This window comes from Carassius gibelio, chromosome B7, assembly GCF_023724105.1.
Source record: "Carassius gibelio isolate Cgi1373 ecotype wild population from Czech Republic chromosome B7, carGib1.2-hapl.c, whole genome shotgun sequence".
Lineage (NCBI taxonomy): Eukaryota > Metazoa > Chordata > Actinopteri > Cypriniformes > Cyprinidae > Carassius > Carassius gibelio.
The window spans coordinates 8,289,536-8,303,460 of NC_068402.1; the positions used below are offsets into that span (position 1 = coordinate 8,289,536).

Here is a 13,925-nt window from a genome sequence, read left to right on the forward strand (position 1 = left end):
CATTAACAAAGCCTGTTAATTAATAACTAAGAAATGTGTTATCCTCTTATGAAAAGATTTGGGACGGTAAGGATTAAAGGATATGCAGGGTTTAAGAATTAAAGAATTACACTTGTTCAACTTACAACATTGTTAGTAAATTCAGAATCTTGAAAACGAGGCAAAGACGAATCTTATATATATATATATATATATATATATATATATATATATATATATATATATATATATATATATATATATATATATATATATATATCTTCTGGCGAAAATATTAGCTATTCCAAACAAAGCCACAGAGAACCAATGCAACACAGTACTTTGTGGCTCCGACTGATTCAGTGTCTTGTGTTTTTGAGCAATTAGATTTGGGGAATAATTCTGTGATTCATTCATGAAGTTCTTTTTCTGGATAAAACAACATTAACGAACTGTTTAAATTAGCGATTCAATGACTCACTCATGAAGATTCGTTCTTAAACGAATCAATCGACGTTTCTGAACAAATCGGTTGAATGACTCCCTCGTAAAAACAGTCACTTGTCGCCATCTACTGGTGTGTCGGTGTAAAACGATCACATAGGTCAGTGTGGTTCTAAAACTTTTTACACCAAGTACCACCTCAGAAAATATTTGGCTCTCCAAGTAGCCTACCACCATAATGACCAACATTAAAATACAGCAGCGTACCAGGCCTAATTATTCAGCTACAGCTATGCACCATTAAAAAACGAGGCAGTTTTATTCCTAATAAGAATATTTATTATTGGCGGCCACATTAAACATTGTAATACAGTTTGAACATTACAATTGCGATGTGCTTATATTTACTGTACTTAAAAGTTAAATAAAAACTGTAATATATTTAAATGTAAGGTAAAAAAAATTACAGCAGCCTACTTGGTTAAAAGAATTAACCCAGGCATAATTTATGTATGTATAGGCTATAAACTTTTTATAATCGGCCTGAGGATGGGAAAGGACTGGTCAACCCTATTGGTCAGGAGTAAAAGAAAAATAATGAAATATTAAAAGCAGGCTTCTGTTTAAAATAACACTGTAACTCAACCAGACTTCCCAGAAACTCCTCTGGTAAAATAAATAAATAAAATATAAACCAAGCAGTGACAAATCTACATTTTACAACAGCGCTATGACTAGATTTTCTTTCTTATTTATTTTTTTTTTTTACAGTCACAAGGCGGTCATGTGCAGGTTAGTCATTCCGGAAACCGCAGATCTCTGCCGTGCAATCTAAGCACTGAACTGGAGGAAGCAGAACTAACTAAACACCTCTGCGTTGACGTAACACATAATTCCCACAGGGGGCGCCAATTGGCTCAAAAATAAAAAACAGACTCTTTAAAAACGTTCGGATATTTTATTCTACACATTAGTCTATTAATAATCACACGTTGTTTCAAAATTAGTAAATATATTTACGTAAATTCTGATCATTAGTTCATTAGTGTTAGTTGCTAAGTTTTTGTGTCGAGCGAGCAAATCAAGCCGGAAGTAGCCGTCATAGAGAAAAGGGGCGGAGCGAACGACTGACAAACATGCAGCAGTCCGAATGAACCTCTCTAAACGATCATAAACTACAAACCATGGGGTTCGTCTTTCAAAGACAGCGCTATATACCGAAACATTTACATATATTTTACTAACCGTTGTTTGACAGAGGCGTCTGTCCTCTCGCGCTTGTTTGTTTACGTCTAGTTTCATGATATAAAGTAAATTTATGGTCGCTATGGATTACCTGCTGCAGGTGAAAGTTGGAGCTCTGGTTGGGCTGCTGTTCCTAACTCTGTTTTTTGGTTTTATCCCAGCGCGGATGAAATGGTTTCAAGTCTCTAGTGGAACAGGTAAATTATAATTGATGTTTTTTTACGGTGGCCATCAAGGTTACTGTACTATACCAGATCTTTTCTTTCATCTGTCGCCTCCTCCCAGCCTAAGTATGTTTATTTACTGTATGTATACATTATTATTTCGTGTACATACATGTATTTTCGTATTTCGTATAATTTGATCGTTATTTTCAGTGTTTACGAATGTATGTGCTTAATGTATATGTGTACCACACATAAAGACCTTGTCCCGTGTTGGCTTCATACAAGTATTGGTTTCACACAAGTACAAACACATGAGAGTCAGCTGATATGGCCAGCTAGAGGAAAAAAAAAATTGAATTTTTTTTCCCCCTAAACTATGCATTTTACTCCCAGCTCATAGATGGACATCTAAGTGGAAGTGAAACTGGTGTTCAAACATGCTTTAGCAAGCAAGAACTGCTGTTAAACTTAAATTACGGTCAGAAAACAACCTAAGGCTTTTATGAACAATCAAATATACGTATGCTTTTGATCGCAGTCTTCAGATTTCACATATATTCGCTTGTGAAACCAGAATAGGATGTAGATTTCACACTGTTATTAGTTATCAGATTTACAGTTGAGTTAAATGTGGAACAGTGCTTTGGATAGATGGTTTTTAAATGCTGGGGCTCTGCTTCATCAAGTGGCTTAATGGATTTACAGTTAAACCTAATACTTTAGGTTGTGGCATAGGTGAATAAAATGCTTATGCATTGCTTGGGTTTAATTATTCCCGGGCATCTGATTATAATCTCCTCTTTTCCTTTGACTGATTAGCTAACAGGAGTGATTAGAGAAAGACCGTACCATTGACATCAATCAGCGGCACCATTAATCAATGTAACGGGACTTTGATTTGTTTTTCTCTGTCTCCAGCGACCCACAGGGCTGTGCTGAGTTTCGTGAGCTGCTTCGCGGGTGGCGTCTTCCTGTCTGCCTGTTTGTTAGACATCATCCCAGATTATCTTTCCGACATACATGAAGTGCTACAAAAACAAGGCCTTGATGTGAGCTCAGCGAATATTGGAATTGCTCTGTTAAATGTAGTCTCTAAATGTTTGTTTCTAATGCCTCTTCTCCTCATCATCCAGGAAGGATTCCCGCTTGCAGAGTTCATCATTGCGTGTGGCTTCTTCACTGTCTTGATCTTGGAAAAGATAGTTCTGAGTTGCACAGAGGGCCACAGAAATGAGGAGACGGCTCCTCTTATAGCTCCTGCAGGTAACGGACATGCCCATGGACATCCCTCTGTGATTGATCTGGAGGGGAGCGGTCACCACGTCCACGTGGATTTTCACGCACACTCGTCCTTCCGCTCCTTCATGCTCTTCCTGTCTCTCTCTCTCCACTCGGTGTTCGAGGGTTTGGCCATTGGCTTGCAGACCACAGACACAAAGGTGATTTACTGAGTTTTGTTTTTTGACAGCTCCCTGTTGAGTCACTGTGCTGACCTGGTTAGAAACCTGATAAAAGTTTTGGGTTCAAAGGTTTGCAGTTTGGTTTAGCATCGTGACTTCAGATCATGCTGTTTCTGTTGGGTGTTATCCTGTGATGCCACAACACTGTAAATTCACTAAACACTTTGTCCAAAAATTGACTTTCATTATTTACTCACCCTCACGTAGTTCCAAACTTGTTTAGAAACAAGTATATATATATATAACAGAAAACAGGGCTGCACTATTTGCAAAAAAAAAAAAACATCCTAAAGCGATTTTACTAATATGTGACCCTCTCTGTGAAATCCTGGCTAAAGTCTTACAATCTAATTATGAGATAAGAAGCATTAAAATTTGGTTTCAACCATTTTGACATGGCCTTACTCAGCCTGTATTAAAGATATAAAGGTTACATTTTCACATCATGTTCTTTACCTTATGAAGGACGATTTTATGTAGTAAACAGTAAATCACAAAAATGACTTTAGCTGGGTTTTCACAGACAGGGGCACATATTTTCTCTCTTTTTAAAATGCAGTTTAAAAAAAAAAAGCTATGCTTGCTTGTAGAGCTGCACAATTTTGTGATTATATATCAATGTGACTTCTAAAATAATAATTGCTGATGATTATTATTACTAAAAAGTTTTTAAACAAAATGAGGAAAGCTACTATTGTAATATCTCACTGTAAAAAAAAGAAAAAGTTAAGTGGTTAAGAAAATTATCTAATTGTAAAACCAAAAGAAATCAGAATAGCTTAATTTTAAATGGAAGTGTGTTAAAATTAGTGTCGTCAAATGATTAATCATACAATATTTTTTCCTAATACATATGTGTGTGCTGTTTATTATGTTCATATAAATACACAAACATACAGTATATTTTGAAAATATTTACGTTCATACATTTATATAGTCATGTTCTTATATTTTATAATATATATAAATATATTAAATATATAAACAACATATTTTTCTCAAATTTATACATGCATGTGCTTGTATGTGTATATGTATACGTGTGTGTATTTAAATGTGTGTGTATATGTATGTGTATATATACATAAATACACACAGTACACACACATTTATTATGTAAACAAAAACTTTGATTTTGGATTAATTAATCATTTGACAGCACTAATTAAAATATATTGTAATGTGCTAAAATGGCTTTAAGTAAGCCATGATTAAGTCATGATTAAAAATTTTTTTCGAAATCTGTTTAGATATAAATATTAAAATCACAGTTTTTATTACTAGCCATTTGTGTATAATAATTACACTTGACCTTTAATGTAAATGAAAAGAAAAAACTGTGGCATTTGTTTTTATCCACCAAGAATTGACCTATATAACAAGTGGCTGAGGAAAAAAAGAGGGCTTGGTGACTTCAGTGAAAAAGTAAAGTTGTTTCATTGGCTTACATTTACATAAAGGCTTGTGAAGACCATTTTGCTTCTTTTGAAATAACAACTGTAATAAATGGAATTGGAATAATGCTTAATATAACCTAGTTTGACTTGACTCGTCTCTCTGCTCAGGTGCTGGAGATCTGCATCGCTATCCTGGTCCACAAGAGCATCATCGTCTTCAGTCTGTCGGTGAAGCTGGTCCAGAGCGCGGTCAGGCCCCTGTGGGTGGCGCTCTATGTAGCTGTCTTCGCTATGATGTCTCCTCTGGGCATCGGCATCGGCATCATTGTGATCGAGGCTCAGCTGAAGGCTGGTGCTTTCATCCAGGCGGTGCTGGAGGGGATGGCGGCCGGGACGTTTGTCTACATCACCTTCCTAGAGATCCTTCCCCATGAGCTGAACTCCCCTGAGCGACCTCTGCTCAAAGTGTTCTTCCTCCTGTGTGGTTTCTCAGTAATGGCTGGTCTGTGTTTCATGGGCTGAAAAATACTTTCCCTGTGGCCAGAAAACTGCAGCCTCCAGCAAATTGCACTGAGTTAGCCTTCACAAACTGCATGTGATTTCAAGAAAACGAAAGGCTCAGTTCGCTTGCTTTTTAGAGAAATGATATTTTCAGATGCGGATGTCTTTAAAAACTTTGACCTGATCATTGATCAGTTTTAAAACGAGGAAACATTTGTTTTCCTCGGCATGGAGAAACATATATAAATTGAGACTTTTACAGATTTTTTTTTTTTTACTTGACTTTGTTTTAGCTTTTTTTAAAACTCTTCATATTTTTATCTGTGAAATTCTTTGGTGTTTTCTCTTTGTCATGCATAACACTATCCATAAACCTCCAGCTTTCTAAATCATCTTTATACATTATGAACACCGTTTGCAATATTTCTGAATGTTACATACATTTATTTAGTATTGGTTTTCTCCTTCTATATGCTAATGTTATGATTGAACAGTTTGGATTTACAGATTTGACAGTAAAATAAGACAAACTGTGTATAACTAGTATTGTGTTTTTTAAAGACTACATATTGAAGTATGATTATGCAACATATTAAAGCAATGTAAATATATTTCCATTTCAAACAGCATGCCGTTTAAGTTGAGAGGCGTTGCTGTGCCTTTATTTGAAAGAAGACTTAACAAATAGCATGTTACTGATTCAGGTGCTGAAAATCCTTTTATTAAACACTAGCACTAAATCATTTCAAAGTTAATGTTTCAACACTGGGTTTCTTTTAGTTTGTTTTCTGTTTCAATATGCACTATCTGGGGTACTAAAAAGCAAAGTATGGTTGTGAAACTGTTCAAACTTCAGACTTGATCTTGCAGAACCACATTTAGCCTCTAGATGTCGAGCTTCTTCACATAATGTTGGTTAAGTGTTGACTGTCTTTAAAAACTCCATTCTACTTGGTACTGTTTTTGCAGTTTGAAATTTTTGTGTAGAGTTCCTATATGAGTTGTTACTGCACACAGTCAGAGCACAGTGCATTAGAAAATGTATCCCACAATGCAGTGTGCTCAAACATCTTTTTCCAGTGTAATATTACATTCTTTCTAGGCTCATTTAATCAAGCTATACCCTGGCATTTGTACATAAAACTGGAATAGAAATGCAGTGTTTGATTGATAACTGGACACAACTAATTAAATTGTTGTTTAATTGAGGTCATCTCACTTCTGTTTACAGCGTATATATTATTATAATAAGAAATGTGCATGGTTGCATAATGCTTACTGGCTCACTAGAATGAGAACTAACAGTATTGTTCTGCATTTTTGTTCATTTTTTAATGTTGTTGTTTTTTAGGTATTTGGTCTATTATTATTATTATTATTATTTTTATCTGGATTTCATACTCTTCTCATGAGAGCTGCTGCTTTTCTTTCTGTAGCTGAAATTTTCAATTCATTAGAAAAGGGTTATTTTTGTTAACTAAAACTAACATTAAAACTAAAACCATTAAAAACATGTTTGTCAACTGATATAAATGTTAACTGAAAAAAACTTAAAACTTGTAATAAAACTAATAAAACTTATTTTATTTTAGCTGGTTGTCCTTTTCATTTAAGTAAAAGCTAAATTGAAAAATTAATTGCTAAATTGTTAAAATTAACACTCTAATTATTTTGAATAGTTATATAATTATTTTAAAAGTATTTTAAATGGAAAGTATAAAAACAATCTTAAAATATCAATAAAACTAATAATATATCAATGATACTAAAATGGTGTTTGAAAATTTGTATGAAAAATATTCTACAAAATGATGAATAAAAAAGAAGAATCAGTCTAAACTTTGAAATTCACACACAAACACACACACACACAAATGCTGCTGCTGCTGCTGCTGTTTCATGACCTGATTTTATAAATAGAAAAAAAGAAAAGATAATGGCTGCATCATGTCAGTCCAATCCCTGTGCAGTGGCCCTATAAAGTATCACTTAATTTTTTTTAATGAAATGCATTAAGTGTGGCATACGTGTCGAATAGCCTACTTTTGAGGCCACTGTATCTTTGAAAAGAATCACTAAATAAAATGGTAATAAAGTCCATCACTAATGAGTGAATGCTCTGTAGTGAGGAGCTGCTCATTAGTGTCTGTGCAGCAGAGCAGCAGGGTTTATGTCGGACTCGTAGAAGTGCTCCTCCACTGCTCATTATCGGCTTTTTGCTCACATGCCTGAGTGGATGGCATCTTTGCAGACCTGTCGCCTGTCCTACATTCACCAAGAAAACCCCATTCACACCGAAGCCTCTGCTGAATCGCTTGCATGCATTATAATTATGAAGGAAACGAGGGTGAGCAGGACCGCAAATGCAATGCATTTTGCAATGGCCTCTAAATCGTTGTTTACCATTTACTTTTTTTATAATTTAGGCCTATTTTTAGATGCATGACCAAAACCTTAATACAAAAAGTGCTTGCTGCTGGCTTTAGCCGAGGGTTTAAAGAGGGAACCACATCAAGGATTGCCGAGAGATGATTATAAAGTGTAAAACACAATGCAGGACAAAATGTTATTGTGAAGTGTGGTTGATTTGGGGCATTCTGTCGATTTGTGCAACCCTCTCAGATCTTGATATCTCCCATTTAAACAGTAGGTTGTACAATTCGACAACGAAAAAAGCCACCTGTCAAATTAGCAGTAATTATATGTTATTCGTGGCTGGAAGGGACACAGCTGTGGTTAAATTCATTGTTCTACCTATTAGAGTGTTTAATTAACTTCTACTACACCTACTCCAACCCTAAACCTTTCCCATTAACCATTCATTCTCCAAACTGCTCATATGAAATATATAAGTCTATTTGAAAAATGCTGAAAAGATCACAGATTAGCCTATCTAATCAGTATATGTATAAAATGTGTTATATTGCTAATGTAATATATTAATGTATGAACATCACCACTGGTATAGGCATGACGAATGAAGCATGAGAGAGAAATATGAATGTTTGTTTCTCATCTAGCACATTATCACTGCTCTCTGTAGTTCTGTGCATCTTCATTCAGGGGACAGAAGCTTCTGAGCTTCTTACTCATTCTAGAAGTCACTAGAACAAATGACTTCATCTTCTTATGGCATGTCTGGATGGGACTGTAGGCCTACAGTATATACAGCATATGTGCCTGACAGTAGCCACATAGCAACATGCTAAGAACCAGCAAACAAAAAGAGTAAAAATAATTCCTACTTAAATTTACTTGAAAGGTACTAAGTTTTGTTTTCTGAAAAAATGTAGAACAAAAAATATTTAGACTTATCTATCAGTGGGGTAGAGAAAATAATGTTTTTTCCCTTTGAATTTTTTTTTAAGATATTAGTAAATATACATTCAGATAGCCAGAAATGAAACCTGAATTCACATTTTTTTTAAATCATGTGTGACTATATGAATACTGATCTGTTCTGCATTATACAATGTTTCTTCTTTATTAAAAAAGTTACTATACAAACATTGCCATGCAATTTTTATGACAATTATAAACGCAATTACAAACAAAACAAAGCAACAATCTTAGCACTGAGTCCTTTTTTGGTGATGTTTTGCGGTCGGTCGCGTTCAGTCCCTCCCCTGGTGAATGAGTATTATGTAGATGGGATGACTGTGTTGTGAGTTATGGGGTGTGACAGGTTAATCCGCCTGCACCCCTCGTCTCCAGCCTCCAGCCCTGCACTTCTCAATCTCCCTCGGCTGAGGTAAGTCACAGCCTCTGAGGCTTATTAACGCACCATGCTTGCTCTGTTTTAAAGCTGACAGGCTAAGAGGATGCTGGGACTGGATTCAGGGTACATCATCTGATACTTAACACAAGCTTTTAGTTGCATCACTCATTTATTAATCGACCGAATACAGATCTTTAGCTTTATCGTAGTAGTATTTCAACTGTTGTCTTCATCTATCTATCTATCTATCTATCTATCTATCTATCTATCTATCTATCTATCTATCTATCTATCTATCTATCAATGTTCAAAGTTAGAGGCTTTTTATGCTAAATATGCCAGTGAACACTTGAGAAAAAAGTTAAATGGAGTTTTAATGACTAATTTACATTTGCAGGTAAAATCTTGTTAAATAAAAAAATATATCATAATAAATTATATAATGCATTAGAAAATGTTCTGTGTTTATGTTTTACATCAAGTTTAACATAGACTAAAACTGTAACATTTGAACTACATTTACATTTAGTCATTTAATAGATGCTTTTATCCAAACTAAATCATTTTATATAAATGATGCACGTTGAACAATAATCCTCAAAATGCACTTTCCCATGACCTGTCTCAGATTAATAAAGTATTTTGTTTAATTTTTTTTACAAGGAAGATAATCTACATGCAATTTACTGTCTGATACTTTATTTGTTTCAGAATTTACAACTAATATTCTAATTAAATCTAGATATAGACAGTGAATTATGTTTTACTTTTTAGTTTCCATTCAGCCACTGGAGGATCTCTGCATCATGGCTGCTGTAAGTAACTTCCAGAATAAGCTCTATTGTTAAAAGCAGTCGGAGGGGTGAACTAATCTCTTGTTTCTCAAGGTGTTTCAGTAGGTCATGTGATGATGGAGATTATTCAATAATTGAGTTGGGGGCTCTCCATGGTAGACACAGGATTAGTTATCTTTAAACCCTCTTGTCTGTGCTTCTATCAACATAATAAACTGTGTTCTTTTCATGTTCATCCCATTAGACCGGAACATTTCGTATGGTGTCTGAGGAGGAGCAGGCGTTACGCACTAAACTCGAACATCTGAGCGTTAAGGACCACGGGCCGGTTTACGGACCCTGTAAGAAACTCCCAGATCACACTAAACAGAAGGTACAACTAATATATTCTAAAATAAAGCTCACAGTATATCATTTAGTCACACATAAATGTAAATTCATCTTCCTCTCTCAAAGGCTAAAGATGAACTGAATGAAACAGAGGAGAGGAAAGTGTCTTCTATAAAGGAATTGAGGGCCATGATAAAAGAAAAGGCAAGCGGAGGCGGCGATCTGGCCAAAGCTGTGCAAGAAAAATTTGAGAATGAGCCAGATTCCCTTCTTCTGAGATTCATACGTGCCAGAAAGTTTGATGTGACAAGAGCACACGAGCTTATGAAAGGTAAAGCATTTTATTAAAGGCATTTATGACACAGCCCCATTGTTTTCGAGCTAGGCCGAGTCATTGCGGTCATCTAAACATGCTTTTGTCTTCATCTATGCATTCTGAGGCTCTGGGACAGGGAGAAATTCTCTGCTTTAATTGGGGCTTTCTCCAAACTTTCAAAGAGAGCCTTTGTGCAGAAATAGGCCAGGTTCTCATTCTCTGAGAACAGACAGACAGGCTGGGCTTTGATGTTCTGTGTATTTCACACAAACTGACATTTCTAATACACATGCACGGCCCACAGAAACATGGCGAACACACTCGCACACATGACTGAACCTTTCGACGCATGAGAACCAGGACGAAATACTGCAAAAGAGCAATGCTGCATTCACTAAGATGGTATAACAAGAAAGAGTATTGATATTATTGCCATACAAAATGCTTGTAATGCAGAAATGTTATCAAAGATTGCTTTTCCATAGCTCCTGAAAAGATATTTTATAAAATATACATTAATTAACCCTAAAAAGTCTGCATTGTTGTATTCAAAACACACATTTCTAAATTAAATTTGCTGTTTTACACAATCGGCTACAAGCCTTTTGTCATCTGATCCATAGTTTGTATCATTTATAGGAAGCAAATATCATTTGTATTGTTCTAAAATTCATGGTTCATGTGTCTTTTTTCTGTGAAAACTGATTTGAATAAAGCAAACATAAGAGTAATTTTTACATTGTTAGTAATATTTTAAGATGAGCTTAGGAGTGCTTGATTAGCCATTCATCAATTCATGTTAAAACATGCGTATTGAATATGATTATCAGGCTTTTGAGGAGTGTTTTGTGTTCAGATCTCAATGTTTCATCCCACAGTTAAAATTTTGATCATAAACCTACAGGTAAGCATTAAATACAGAGTGACTTCTGATATTTATATGCAATTTGTTTAAGTAGTTATCAGTTATTTCATCATAATTTTTGACCATATAAATAACAGCGTCTGCACCTAATTGCATATTTCTGCTCAATTTGAACTCCATATTATCACTATGTCATTTTATATGAGTGTTTTTTGAGGCATTATTGAGATCTCTGAGTCTGAAACTGTTGAGGAGTTAATGGCGATTCATTTATACAATGCCCTAAACATAAGCACATTTTCAGTTGCATTCCACAAATGGTGAAGAAGAGTCTTGTTTTTCTCTCTCTGACAGGTTATGTGCGGTTTAGGCGAGACTATCCGGAGCTGTTCGAGAACTTAACCCCAGAGGCTGTGCGCAGCACCATTGAAGCCGGTTACCCTCGAATCCTCTCCACCAGAGACAAGTACGGCCGAGTGGTGCTGCTCTTCAACATCGACAACTGGGATCTGGAGGAGGTCACTTTTGATGAAGTATGTGTGCTACTTATTACAGCCTAACACTGTTCAAAAATACAGCTCTTTATATACTATTGCTGACAAAATTCTTTTGATATTGATTTTATGACAATAATAACAATAAATTACAAGAAAAATGCCATTTTAACAAGATAATTAAATAATTTTAATGACAACAAAAAAATGTAGTTTTAACGAGAAAACATCTCGTTATTATGAGAAACTTTATTGCTAGAAAATATGTTGTTTTAACAGATCTCGGTTTTACGAGAAAATATGTTTTAAAGAGAAAACATCTTGTTATTACAAGAAAAAATTTGTTTTAACGAGATAATTATGTTGTTTTATCAACATAACTTGTTATAATAAGAAAATGTCATTAACGAGATTTTTTTTTTTTTACGAGAAAAGATGTCATTTTATAAGTAAACATTTTATAAGTAAACATTTTTATATGTACATTTTAAAATTTAAATTAAAATTTAAAATAAAATTTATGCATTTAGCAGATGCTTTTATCCAAAGCGACTTACAGTGCATTCAGACTATCAATTTTTACCAATCATGTGTTCCCGGTGAATCGAACCCCCAAACTTGCGCTTGATAATGCAATGCTCTACCAATTGAGCTACAGGAACACTATTTTTAATTTTTAATGTTTTATTCTTAGCTAATTATAATAACTCTGTCTCAAACATAAATGTGTCTTTTCACAGACTCTGCGTGCCTACTGTGTAATCCTTGAGAAACTTCTAGAAAATGAAGAGACCCAAATTAACGGCTTTGCCCTCATTGAGAACTTCAAGGGCTTCACGATGCAGCACGCATCCGGCATCAAACACACCGAGCTGAAGAAGATGGTGGACATGTTACAGGTAAACACCTTATGTCGCCTTCAGTCCCCAACCTCATGTATCACATAGTACTGGATCACATGAAGCTTGTGCGGTCTGTACGATACAGGACTCTTTCCCGGCCCGATTCAAGGCGGTGCATGTGATCCACCAGCCCTGGTACTTCACAACCACCTATAACGTGGTGAAGCCCTTCATGAAGAGCAAACTGCTGGAGAGGGTGAGTGGAGTCAAGGGGAAAGAGAGGAATTCAAGTGCATGTGGGGGGAAAAGTGTTGAACAAGATGTTCACTATCCTGGCAAAGGGGTTCAAAAGGAGAACAAAAGATGCATGAAGTAAATATTTCCACTTTAGAAACTTATAATCGCACACTCACTAAACCATTTAATTCTACACAGGAATCACACCATGCTGAGATCACATGACTAATTCGATGTGTTTAAATGGGAAATTCGAACATGTTTGTCTACTAGGTTTTTGTTCATGGGGACGAGCTGGATGGATACTTCAAGGACTTTGGTACTGAAATCCTTCCTCCGGATTTCGATGGGACGGGTCCCAAATGTGACGGCAAAGAGACGGCGATCAAGCTCTTTGGATCTGAAGATACAGCTCTTTAAAAGAATCAAGCCAACAGCATAACACAGTGACCGTTTGTTTGTTTGTTTGTTTGTTTAAAATATGGTTTTATAGAAACTATGAAGGAAATTATTAGAGTACTTTTAACCACTGTATTGCACTAAAAGTATAAGAAGGTAACAGGTCCTTTTAACACATGTACTGTTGGGATGATACTGTACATTATTAGACATCTCACTGGCCAATACATGAAGTGTCTAAACTTATCTGACATTTGTTTTAAACAGAGAAACTTGACATGTCTTTTCTTCTTTGCCTTTTAAACATCAGCCTGAAATTTTAAAAAGAAAATTTAGTACTAGCTGTGTGTAGAAAATAAGTGTTATAATTAGAATTAAATGCATAAACTTGATTACAAGCCTTGATCAAGAAATAATCCAGTTGTTATTTTGTTGTTTTAGACCGAATGGCTTGTAGATATAATGTTGTGGTTATTGTTGTTAACCCATGTTGGTTCTTCTAGACCCAGAGCTTGGACATTTTCAATAAAGTGGGCAAAATGTTAAGTGATTTGTACATCTGATGTCATGTGAAAACATGCTGAAAGTGTAAACAGCTAATAATACAAACAGTACACACCACTGTTCAAATGTTTGGTATCAGTAAGATTTAAAAAAATATATTAATATACTTATTCAGCAAGGATGCAGTTGGAATCAATTTATTGGAAAAAATAAATGCTGTTCTTTTAAACTTT

At 35.2% G+C, this 13,925-nt stretch overlaps 2 protein-coding genes across 3 annotated transcripts; both read left to right on the plus strand.

The window, feature by feature from the left end:
• Nucleotides 1-1,520: 1,520 nt before the first annotated feature.
• On the plus strand, nt 1,521-6,411 carry LOC127962456 (zinc transporter ZIP1). The gene is made up of 4 exons (XM_052562025.1): nt 1,521-1,865; nt 2,754-2,884; nt 2,969-3,274; nt 4,861-6,411. Exons 1-4 carry the CDS (start codon nt 1,742-1,744, stop codon nt 5,212-5,214), a joined length of 915 nt encoding a protein of 304 aa, XP_052417985.1. The 5' UTR covers nt 1,521-1,741; the 3' UTR covers nt 5,215-6,411.
• Nucleotides 6,412-8,855: 2,444 nt separating this feature from the next.
• Nucleotides 8,856-13,734, plus strand: rlbp1a (retinaldehyde binding protein 1a). Of its 2 annotated transcripts, none has more exons than XM_052560909.1 (8): nt 8,856-8,944; nt 9,686-9,726; nt 9,950-10,078; nt 10,162-10,366; nt 11,571-11,749; nt 12,451-12,609; nt 12,698-12,808; nt 13,063-13,734. In XM_052560909.1, exons 2-8 carry the CDS (start codon nt 9,718-9,720, stop codon nt 13,207-13,209), a joined length of 939 nt encoding a protein of 312 aa, XP_052416869.1. In that variant the 5' UTR covers nt 8,856-8,944; nt 9,686-9,717; the 3' UTR covers nt 13,210-13,734. The 2 variants fall into 2 exon arrangements, with proteins under 2 accessions (XP_052416869.1, XP_052416868.1); XM_052560908.1 differs by lacking the exon at nt 8,856-8,944 and adding an exon at nt 9,010-9,034.
• The last annotated feature ends 191 nt before the right edge of the window (nt 13,735-13,925 follow it).

Coding starts and splice junctions, on each gene's coding strand:
- LOC127962456 (XM_052562025.1), top strand. CDS start 1,742: ATGGTCGCTATGGATTACCTGCTGCAGGTGAAAGTTGGAGCTCTGGTT. Junction 1,866..2,753: donor TCAAGTCTCTAGTGGAACAG/GTAAATTATAAT, acceptor CTCTGTCTCCAG/CGACCCACAGGGCTGTGCTG. Junction 2,885..2,968: donor TACAAAAACAAGGCCTTGAT/GTGAGCTCAGCG, acceptor CTCATCATCCAG/GAAGGATTCCCGCTTGCAGA.
- rlbp1a (XM_052560909.1), top strand. Junction 10,367..11,570: donor AGCACACGAGCTTATGAAAG/GTAAAGCATTTT, acceptor TCTCTCTGACAG/GTTATGTGCGGTTTAGGCGA. Junction 11,750..12,450: donor AGGAGGTCACTTTTGATGAA/GTATGTGTGCTA, acceptor GTCTTTTCACAG/ACTCTGCGTGCCTACTGTGT.